This window comes from Alternaria viburni (assembly GCF_023758015.1).
Source record: "Alternaria viburni strain BMP 2772 chromosome Unknown scaffold_8, whole genome shotgun sequence".
Classification (NCBI taxonomy): Eukaryota; Fungi; Ascomycota; class Dothideomycetes; order Pleosporales; family Pleosporaceae; genus Alternaria; species Alternaria viburni.
This window is the reverse complement of record NW_026055777.1, coordinates 187,658-198,651: the sequence shown is the minus strand read 5'-3', so window position 1 is coordinate 198,651 and position 10,994 is coordinate 187,658. Positions and strand designations below refer to the sequence as shown.

At 52.2% G+C, this 10,994-nt stretch overlaps 4 protein-coding genes across 4 annotated transcripts; 1 reads left to right on the top strand and 3 right to left on the bottom strand.

Annotated features, from left to right (window-relative positions):
• On the bottom strand, window positions 1–822 carry J4E79_004500 (uncharacterized protein; the record flags this gene model as incomplete). The annotated part of the gene is made up of 2 exons (XM_049353385.1): window positions 1–554; window positions 621–822. The coding sequence occupies 2 exons, from the start codon at window positions 820–822 to the stop codon at window positions 1–3; spliced, it is 756 nt and encodes a 251-aa protein (XP_049211833.1).
• Window positions 823–1,699: 877 nt separating this feature from the next.
• Window positions 1,700–2,906, bottom strand: J4E79_004499 (uncharacterized protein; the record flags this gene model as incomplete). The annotated part of the gene is made up of 3 exons (XM_049353384.1): window positions 1,700–2,145; window positions 2,202–2,608; window positions 2,662–2,906. 3 exons carry the CDS (start codon window positions 2,904–2,906, stop codon window positions 1,700–1,702), a joined length of 1,098 nt encoding a protein of 365 aa, XP_049211832.1.
• A 2,137-nt stretch (window positions 2,907–5,043) lies between these two features.
• J4E79_004498 (uncharacterized protein) lies at window positions 5,044–5,759 on the top strand (the record flags this gene model as incomplete). The annotated part of the gene is made up of 2 exons (XM_049353383.1): window positions 5,044–5,051; window positions 5,330–5,759. 2 exons carry the CDS (start codon window positions 5,044–5,046, stop codon window positions 5,757–5,759), a joined length of 438 nt encoding a protein of 145 aa, XP_049211831.1.
• A 3,898-nt stretch (window positions 5,760–9,657) lies between these two features.
• On the bottom strand, window positions 9,658–10,785 carry J4E79_004497 (uncharacterized protein; the record flags this gene model as incomplete). The annotated part of the gene is made up of 9 exons (XM_049353382.1): window positions 9,658–9,768; window positions 9,820–9,879; window positions 10,037–10,087; window positions 10,140–10,160; window positions 10,210–10,323; window positions 10,368–10,472; window positions 10,519–10,598; window positions 10,657–10,684; window positions 10,735–10,785. 9 exons carry the CDS (start codon window positions 10,783–10,785, stop codon window positions 9,658–9,660), a joined length of 621 nt encoding a protein of 206 aa, XP_049211830.1.
• Window positions 10,786–10,994: the final 209 nt, after the last annotated feature.

Here is a 10,994-nt window from a genome sequence, read left to right as displayed (position 1 = left end):
CTATTCGCGGCCTCCTTTCTCGACAAGGCCCTCAATCCAAACACTCACTTGCTCTCTCTTCTCATCAAGAACGAGGGGAAAGTGATCGCAGGCGACCTTGGTAACATCCACCTTCATCCCGTCCCTCTCTGTACCGACCCAACTTCCCTCGATAACATCGATGGCAGTTTGCTGTACCCTTGGTACAACGATAAGGTCCTCTTCTGCGAATAACCAAGACACAGGAACATCTTTGTAGCCAGCGTGGGTAAGTACGTCACCGAAACAAGCACCGTGATGCTTGCCAAACTTGGCAACGTACGAGATGCCGTCTTCCAGCGTGAGGTTGTTGAAGCAAAGTGACGCTGTAGCGGCAGGATCGGACTGCGTTACCCATCCGTTTGCATCAACCTCGATTGGGGCACTCTCTTCGCGTGCAAGGGCCTGACCGCAGGATTCGCCGACACGTGGTACGGCGGCCGTGAGATACGCAAGGCGTACCACACCACCAGTCCTGCCCTGATGCTCTCGCTCTTTCTTCGTTACGTCTTTGATACCCTCGGTTGCTGGGCAACCTATATGATATCAGCATTAGTCATTCCTTCATCTATCAGAAAAGGTATGAAAAATCTAGGACTTACCACCATAGCTATGCGCAAGTAGGATGACTTCCTTTCCACCGTCTGCGAGCTTTCTCACAAACTCGTTGACATAAGCTGCGTCGTCATACATGCTTGGTTGAGTAACGGAGTTGGCTTTGTAGCCAGCAGGATAGCAGGGTGGTTCGAGAACGTGGATATCGTAGCCTTTGGCACGAAGTGGCATTACGAGAGGGTCGTACATGCTTGTAGGGCAGAAACTGCCCGGAACAATGACGACGCTTGGTTTTGAGGACATGTTCTCAAACTGTACTGATAGAACAATGTGGGAGAGAGATGGATGTCGGAATGAGATATCAGTGAGTGATTGTAAGCTATCGTGCTGCGTGCGTGTGGATGCTGAGAGTCGAAGTTGATCGAGGGCTGGTTGACATATTTCCTCTTCAGCGGCGCATCTCTTTATATACTTCCTATACCGTCCTTCCACTAACAATCTGGTTATTGTTCGGCATCTGAGTTGCCGCTGATCCTGCACCCTACCGCGATTTAAGAGGATGGCTGCCGAAAGCCACGCACTAGCCAGAATTCAGTGCTAATATTGCAACTGCTTTACAATCTCATGAATTGTCATCATCGTACATGTGGAGAAAGCTGTATATCACGGCTTGACAAGTTCAGAAAAGAGTTGCGGAGTGGTCGTGCATTCTGACGTTCTGACATGCACGATGTCAGAAACTAGTGCCGGGTGGGAAGGGCCTAAAAACCCAGCCAACCGTCGCCACAGCGACGATCAGGATTATTAAGCAAGGAACATCAAGTATTCCCTGTGGTTTTCCGTGTCTGCTGAGTTGCTCCGGGGCGACTGGAAGTAGACGGGGACATTATTGTCAAGCAATATACCAAATCGCACCAAAGCTGTTTTGCATCAAAGATCATCACATAGACTTGGTCAAAGCAGTGACAAAAAGTTCGTTCAGATGCCGAAGCAAGCACGGAAGCAGATGTGTTGGCATAGCGATTAGATTAGAACATTAAGCTAACAAGGAACAAGCTGAAGACATTCTATCCTCCATCAGATCATCACATACTTGCTTTATCCCCTAACAAGAAGCCGCAGGAGCTTACGCCTCGTTCTTTCCAGAGTCAGGTGTGCTATCGGTGTAAGAAGCAGCGCAGATGACGGAGTATTCATCGTCGCCGTAGTAGTAGCCAGTGTTGACGGCATAGCTTTCATCCCAGTACTGAGTGTAAAGTGCGCAGTAAGTACCAAGAGGAACACCGTTCTTGGTCAAGATGTAAGAGGTGAAGAAGTTGCAAGGCTTGTATTCGCCGTTGGCGTCAGCAAGGTGCTCCTTGTCGAACTGGGTCTGCGACTCGCAAGCTGCAGCGCACAGGCTGGGGTCGTAGGGGTTGGTGTTGAAGAGACGCATTCCGTTGTAGGTGTCGTAGTCCTTGCCTTGCTTCTTGATCAAGGGAGCGTTGATGGCAGCGGGAAGGTTGGCGGGAGCGTTGAAGCCCTCGACGGTAGGGGCGGGCTTGCAGACTCCTTTGCCGGCCTTGGAGTAACCTGAGTATATGTTAGTAAGGAGTACTCAGGGCGATGAGCAGGGTTAGAAAGCTTACCGTTGCTGCCAGTGATAACAACATGGAAGTCACCACGGTACTGGCCCTGGTTGGTGGCCGATGCCTCAGCCACGGGGTATCCGTAGATTGAGCACTTGATGTTTGTGACGGGCGCTGGGTCACTGCATCCCTCACCGGGGTCGACGCTGGGGTCGCGCTCGAAGAAGAGGTTGAAACCAAGGCAGTACTTCTCGCTGTTGCAGAAGGCGGCACACTCATCAGGGCTGTAAGTGTCGAGAGTCTTGTAGGTCAAGTAGCCAATCTGTTCGGTGGACCCGATAAGATTGGTAAAGGCCTTGGTGTAACCTTCGGGAGTGCCTGCGGTTTGGGCAGCTTTCCGGAGAGAGTTCTCTTTGTTCAGGTATTCATCAACGGAGCCCTGTCCAGGAACATACTCGGCTCCGGCACTGTGTCGATTGTCAGTCACTCTGCAGTAAAGGTGTTCAGCACAACAACGTACCCAGCAGGCTGGGCCTGGCAGGCATCACGCTTCTTGAGCTCTGCACCACTTGTAGCAACTACTGCAGCAGCAGACGCGGCAGCGGCAGCTTGGTTGTAAGACACTGGAAGCTCAGCAGTCTCCTCGGCCTTGGGTCCAAGAACGGTGGGAGTGGGGACGGCCAAAGCAGCCTCGATGTTGATCATCTGGGGTAGGGCAGCAGCTAGGCCACTGAGGGCGGAAGTAGCGAGAAGAACGTTACGCATGTTGAAGGTTGGTTGGAGGAGATGGTGATGGAGAAGGATAGTGCTGATGAGATGCCAGTGAAGCTTGCTGAGTGCTGCTGTGGATGAGGATCTTCAATTGACGAGCAGAGACGTCTTACTTATACATTGCCAGGACATCATCATGGAATACATGGGGCATGATTTAGCCGAGACCTGTATTGTTAGTTGCAAGCCGCTGTTGTTGCTAACGCCGCTCGATAGCGCTTGGCGGAACGTTTCCAGCTGGGCGCGTTGTGGTGAGGCTCGAGAACTTGACCACATCGGGCCCAGAATCGCGAGCGTGTCGACTCTCATGGAACAGAATGGACGTTTTGGTACCACGATGCAAGTTCCAGCCGTACGCCGCTGTCTGGTGGCTTGTAGCCTCATCGTGTCCGAAAAGCACCGTATCACAGTAAGCATGGGTGGAGCAAGGGATGTTATTGAGAAGTGATACGATCGCAAGCCACAAGTGTGGTGAAGCGCCGCATAGATCGCGTCCACCGAAGAGCCCAGGAAGAGTGCCGGGTGTCCATAAACAACCCGAAATAGTGACGGGAGAGCGCCTGAGGCTAAAGCTTGACGCACGAGCGGGCCCCTTGTCAGTTGCGTCGCCGTGCTGATCTCCTTTAGCGAAGTCTGGATGAGACGGGAGATAGATCAAGCCAATTTCCACAAACGTGTTGGCATTCAGGCACCGTTCCCGCACCACCAACAGCAAGATTGGCTAGCGCGACCGGAGCGGCCAAGCGGGCCCCACTCTCGATAACGCTAGCACGCTGGCTTCTGCAGTTTCGAGAAATCCTCAACAACACCCTTACATGACGACAGCTCTGTCTTCATCTGAGTCGATCATCGAAATCGTTCCAGAGAGTCGGTTGGCGATATTGACGCCTGCCAACGGCGAGGGAAGTATAATGTCTACCAAACCTTCACCACCTACGCTAAGATGCGCTATATTCGGCACACTGATAATGCCCCAGTATGCGGATGCCAATTGCGGCGTTTCTGGCAAGGCGTCGAACCCAAAAACGGCCGGTGAGCCCACGCCTGCCACGCCACGAGGCTGGCGTGGAGCTGTCAATATTGGTCTGCGGTGCTCACCCCCGTTAGTGCACAGATTTCGCAGCCCTTCTCCATGGCAAACGCTATCTTCCTAGTCATTTGACCTGCCAGTTCGGGGTCATCGACAGGACTTGTTACCGATACCGCGTTTTCAAATTGCTGCCGGCTCCGCTTGCACCAACTAACTGGCTCGCGGATTTTCAGAACCATGGAAACATCAGAGCTTAGCTGCCAACCTTGCAGTCGGAGACATTAGCCACCCCACATGATTTCTAACAATGCCATTACCCTGAAGACGTTTCTTCGGTATCCTGAGTTAAACCCGACACAAGTCCTCGCCCAGCGCCGCGTGTTGTACAGACTTGGCACACATTACTCCGCGGATCTAGACGCCGCGCCCACGACGCAAAATGTCCGACTAGACCCTAAAGCCTGTCGCGATGGCTTTTTCTAGAGGCGAGCTGAGATGCGGAGCTACTCCACAACAGCAAAACAGCGAGGATGAAGTCGACGGTGAAGCCGATGCTGGCTGTCATGCATGCACGACCAAACAGCGTCACTTGCATGATGCTAGTCTTTTGTGGAGGCTCAGAAGCGAGCAAATGTCCACGTGTAACTGCCGAGATCACTGATGCGAGGCTGGTCTCAAACAATGGCCTTACAATGACACATGCCAGTAAAGAAAGAGCACTGTTCGCGGTTGACTAAGAGACGTTCGATCGGAAAGTGCGGCACGTTGTGCTCCGCACAGTGTACCATGGTACTCGTCCTCTAGAGATTGTCTGGTATGGAACGCGAAGCTCCATGTACAATGACCGGCGTTAGGGTCTTACTTCACCCCCGCCTTTGTTCCTCTGGTACCTTTAGGCTGGTACCAGACGATCGCGTTCACGCCAAGTGGGAACCTCATGAATCAGCCAGCCTTATTGGACCCCAGCTTCCTACTCAGACATGCCCAGCCACAGACACCAAAAAAGACGTCAAGCGTATGCACCGGTGAGAGTGGGCCCAGACGAGCCACAGCGGTGTTGCATATGTTTAGACCCTTACTACACGTCCACCAGAGGCGAATATGCCGAGGTGCCACTCCAGCTCCCTTGTGGGCATGTTTTCGGTGACGCTTGCATTGCGGAGTGGATGCAAACCAAGCGAACATGCCCCCTCTGCCGATTTGAGTTCTTTGATATTGAGTTTGACCACAACGACGACGAATACGATCTATGGATAAGCGAGACTGAGTCAGCAAACCAGCATCTCGGGACCTCTTCGGGTCACATTTCCACATTTTCGTTTGTTCCAGATTTTCCAGGGGAACGAATCGCAATCGATGGGCTAGGCGTTCCTGCGACTCGCAGCAGCACAGCCGCACACCGCTCCTTCCACACCCGTTTGGGTGGCTCTCTCTCAGCTCCCCCACAATACGCCAGGCAGCCTTATCGCCATGCCCAGACAGGTCGCCGCTATGGCCACGGCAAGAACTCTAGATCCTATTTCGAGAGGGAAGATGTCTGGATCACAGCGCTAACTGACGAGAGGGATGAGCTGGCTGCGACCGGAGTAGGCGATGGCTGGATCATGGCGCCCGATGAGGATGAAGACGAGGCCTATGAACTGGAGCTATATCGGCACCTGTACCTTTGCGATGCGTCAATGCAGCAAGCATGGCTTGAAGACTCACTCCCGGATTATTTGTTCGACGAAATGGTCGCTGAACACATGCAGTGGATGCATGAGATGGGTAGTGAGACCCAATACGATGTATACGACGAGTTCGACTATCTCGTTTGATACATGAATGCGAAGTTCAGGTGCTCAAGACATCAACGTGGCTTATGTCGATGAAACGCTTCCTACTCGGGGCAGCTTCAGCTCATGCTATATACCAGCATTCGATGGGAAAGTGCGGATTCATTCATTCATCCAAGTTGTTAGTTCGCTTTTCACGCCATATGGTGTGCATACGTCTTTTGAGAAAATAGATCTTCTTTGCTATTTGATTTCACTGCTAATAATGCCATTTACAATCTCCTCAAAACGAGGCAAAGCTCGATAACCCTTCCTCCATGGCAAAGCAGATTCTGCGTGCGCAATTTCAAACTCTAGTACCATGGCCATCCTGCAGTGCTGCGATAGCTCACCAACAACTCATATACGACGAGTCACTTACGACTTCCGCAATACCAGCGACGCAATCGATGCCAAAAAGTTCCCATTGCTCAATAGCGACAGCGATGATAACTGCAATTCACCAGCAAAGCTTCGAATCAAATGCCTTTGCACCATTCAAACTCCACATCGTCACCTTCCCAAGAAGCCAAACTGCTCCAGGAAGCTGAACTATTACTCCTGCTACCCAAGCCCGACCGACTAGTTCTGTTCCCGTAGTTGCTTCTGCAGGCTTGGTCCAACATGAGAACGCTTTCGAGGGGAGCCGCATCCCGTCCTTCTCGAACAGCTTGCTCCTCGTGCTCTGCACACAAAGGATCTGCAGGAAACCGTGCTGTAGCAGCCAACATTGAGCTAATTGGAAGACGGGTGCTGCAATGGACATTCGAGCAGCGCAAGGTCCCCGGTGTCTTTGGAAAAGCACTGCGTATGTCGGTGTCGGGATCTTGTGTGGAAATAGCGAGGCTGCGTCGCTTGCGGTGACTGGTATTATCGGAGTTTTGCGATGCTGGTGTTGGGGCGGTTATCAGCATGTCGTATGCTGCTAACGATAGCTTGTCGATCCATATCGACGGCGGCTCCTGGGAGGTAGAAGCGGGTGGAAAGATGAATTGTGAGAAGTCTCGCGGGTAGTGTGAGTCCGAAGGGAAGATTGGACGAAGGAAACTTGTACATTCCTCGCATGAACACGCGATATTCAGTTCTGCTGCTGCTGCTGATGATGACGATACAGATGATGGAGAAGACATGTCTGCTACTTCGGACTGATCATCTTCCGACTCAGTACAATGTATTTTTTTTCGTTTTTGTATATGGCAACGTCCTTATCGTAGAGTTCCTAAGAGACAAACGTGTTTCAAAGACACCATCTCCCTCTCTCTCCTACTGTCTTGCCTCCTTTGTTCGTCGCTTGAAGTCTCGACGCAGACAAAGCCCCTGCTCGTGGTATGGGCGAGCAAACAGACTGTACTCCGTGTTTTCGGGCTACTTGTCGCTTTGTTCGCTCGCCTGGTCATCTATGGCTGTCCTGCAGCTTCCCTCGATACGAGTACTGTACGTCCTTCGAAAACAAAAAGACGATGCATGGTTGCCATGCAGCAAGCGCAGTATAGTGTAGTGCAAATAAAACATTTCGGTAGCGCCCACGTGTTGCGAAAAAAAGCAAGTAGTACCAAACAATACATGCCCGGCAAGCCTTGCTGTCCCTGCGCAAGGCCAACGCGTTCCTGTGTTTTTGTTTCTTTCTCCGGCAGAGCTACCGGGATCGATTTTGGCGCGGGCTGCAGCTGTGCCGTATCTTTGGTCGCGTTTGCGGCAAGCGCTGCGCACATTGCAGACCCTTTTTGGGGCTGGCTTGCGTGGGGGGTTTCTGCACTCACCGATGTGCTCGACGAGGAGGCGCTGCGCACTCGCGACAGTGTGGGAATTGGAGGTTTTCTTTTTGTCTAGATTTTCGAGTTCTCCATGACCATGGCAAGTACTCGTGGCAACAGTAGACTAATAATGAGCGTAGAGGGTGTGACTGTTGCTGATGAGATTTTGTGCGGGCCCCTAGAACCGCGTCGCTGGTCTCCTGCTCTTTTCCTCTCCACCTCAATCCCGCAATCATCCTTCAGGCGTGTAATTTGGCGAGGCTCCCCGTTGGACATTACCATAGTTCCACCAGTCATTGTAGAACTCATGGCATGCATCGAATAAATCGAGCCAGTGTAGAGCGCAGAGGTAATCGCCGTTGTGGCCTGCAGCTATGTTTGAATCCCTTGGAAAGCTACGCGTGCAGCCTGTGTGCCCACAGAGAACGGAGTTCTCGTGCGGTAAGGGCTCTGCGACTGTTGAGGGAGTGGCCGCGACGTGGTCTGGAGACGCGGTGGTGGGAGTCGACATGGTGGAAGATGCGGAATCGTGTGAGTTTTGCGTGTTGCAAGCGTGCATGATTAGTTTAAGTCTGCCTGGGCGTAGTGACTTGCCGAAAACTGCGAGTAATGGTATTGCTTTTCTGTGATAGCGCTTGGAGGGGTGTCGGTACTGTACGAAAGGTTTCGGTACGTTGTGATGGAGTTGGCAGACGACGCAATGTTTGGGAAATGGTGTTAGAGATGAAAGAATATTTGAGAAATGGGACAGCTTTCATGACGGGCAACTTTTGTTTGGTATTGTTGGGGTGACGAACCACTAGTACGTGGTTGGCTGCCTGCGACCCTATTATGATCTTACTCCCACCAGCATCTCGTCTCCGCATCTTTCCTACTGTCACCTCCGAAACTCACATTCGGTAATTTGGATTAGCTATTGTAACTCAATGACAATAGATTGATTGTATTCACTGTGTATTATGCCATTATCGTGAGTCACAATAGCTGAGACCGTGCCGACGAGTAAGGATTACGGTCGCGTTCGAATATTTGTGGTTGTGTTATGGGGCCGCGCACCCAGCTATCCACACGTGTTCAGCTGTTTACTTCCCAGTCTGAATCACCGCTCGTACATTGAACGTGCGAAATCTCTCTCGTGACTTGGCAAGCTGGACACATATTCATCCAGAAGAGGTCGCAGGTCTTCGTCGAAAGGTTCCCCTTGATCCGCGGCCATCTGCTGCCGGAGTGCATGTGCCTCACATAGGCCGTCCAGCGAGTCCGTGATCATGTCTTTGTCTGCTCGTACTATGTCAGTTAATGCTCGTGCTGAGTCCGACATCGTTCGTGCGCGCGGCTGATGTTGGTGTGCGGTTGGACTGACTGATCTGTGGGCCGTCACCCTCCTGTGTAGGTATTTCCCTGTCTGTATCGATTGGAGGAAGGGAATCCCAACGGCTGAATATATTGATAGTCCCACAGTCACCGGCGCCGACGCACCATTGACCATCACGACTCCAGGAGAAGTGACGGAACGCGAAGGCTTTGTACTTTGGAGTCTCGACGATCTTGTGTGCTTTGATCGAGCGAAAGGGGTCGGATATGCCTCGATCGTGAGATTGCTCATTCAGCCGCTTCTGTTTGGTCTTGGTATTACCCGAGCCTGTACTGATAGCAGATGAGGCAGTAGATGCCGAGCTTCCTTCGCGCACGTGTCTAGGTAGGCTGAGCGGTAAGCCTTTCGAAGTCAGGGAGTCATCTTCTCCGGTACCCGATTTCTCTAGGCGTTGTAAGTCCCAAAAGAAGGTCTTGCTTCTCTCGTTGCCCGCAACCAAAACCGGATGACGACCAAGCTCGTGAAAGATGGAGAAGCGAATGTAGAACTGGTTCGTGTGCGGCAAGTCGAATTGCAGAAGTCTCTGGAAGCGCCCGCCCCATGCCGACCGTGTATTTGAGGTCGAGTTCGCTGGAATTGTCACAGGGGTTCTACTGTGGACCGCGCTTGATGTGGGGACTGGCGGAGGAGGCGTAGACCGATTGGAATTGAATCGATCGATACCCCAAAGTATGATCTTGTTCTCGCGACAGGCATGACTGAGGATCAAGTCACCATACCATTGGACACTGCATGAAGTAAGCAATTGTAGATCGGTTTCAGAAGGGGATCATTACCAGTCGATGAAGTCAGTGTGTATCTCGGTAGTGGAAAAGTGCGGATAGTGCACTATGGCCGGCTTGTCGGTGCCAGCGTGTTCCTTGAGGTCTTCGGGTACTGCCCACTAGACTTGTCAGAGCATTGTCAAGCAGTAGGCCGGGGTGGTGCATCCTACCAAATTGATCCTGGTATCCATACCCGCTGTTAGGATGTACTGGCCTTTCGGGTGGTATGCCTGGCAATATCAGTATATTAATTGGGTATATTTGCAGGTCACACACAATGGTAAGCACCTGGTCCTTATGGCCTTGCCCGTAACAAATGGCTCCGAGGGGCTGCTTTTCGTGATTGGGGTGGAGGCTCCATATTCGGAGACTATGGTCAATGCTCACGGAGGCGAGAATGGTCGGGTCTATCGGCGATATGGCGAGATCGTTCACGGACTGTAGGATGTTAGGAAGGCAGCTCGCCGCATACGACAGATGATATCCATACATCGCCATGGCCTATCAGCGTCTGGGTGCAAGGTCAGTGGATGCAATACAATCAGTGATATGGCCCGTACTGCTGTGAGCTCCCCGGTCTGGACATTCAAGACCTTGATGCGAGAGTCTCCTGTGACGCAGACGAGCGGGTCGCCATTTTCAGCCTGAGACCATACGATACTGTTGTAGTTGACCTGGTGATGGTTAGACAGGCCGCGCACAAAGGGTACGTGCCTACTTTATCGTCGGACGTGCCGTGTTCAGTAGTGGCCTCGTCATCTTCAAACCACCGCAGGATCTCGACGGTGCCGTTGCTGTCAAGTTTACACCGACATATGACGGTCTTGGCCAATCAGTAGACGGCAGACTGCACACAGGGTGATACATACAAATGGACCTCCGCACACGGCGAAAACAGGGACCTGGCCGGGAGCGGTATAGGGATAGAAGTCTACATCGTAGAACTGAGCTGCAACGTGATGAGTATTGCATGGAGTGACGGCTGACGCGCATGCTTCCTGACTCACTAGAGCTCAGCCTAGACTTGGTTGGGGCCTGTCGAGGAGTTAGTGGTGGCTACGCGCAGGACGAGAGGCATGGGTTACGCCTAGTCTCAAAGTGGCCCTCAGCGAAGGCAGTTCAAAGTTGCAGTCCATCTTGGCGTGCATACCATGGGAAAGCTCGGAAAGCACAGCCGTAATGGCTGATATGCAGGGCGCGGGTCTCGTGAGGTAGCCCAAGTGCAAGGTAAGTGCAAGGTTGTGTGTGCCAATCGGGGGTTAGAAAGAAGCGAGGGCGAGGGACAGGGCTTTTAGTGTCATGGAAATTAAGCTATCACTTGCAGCAAACAGGTGAATGAGAGACA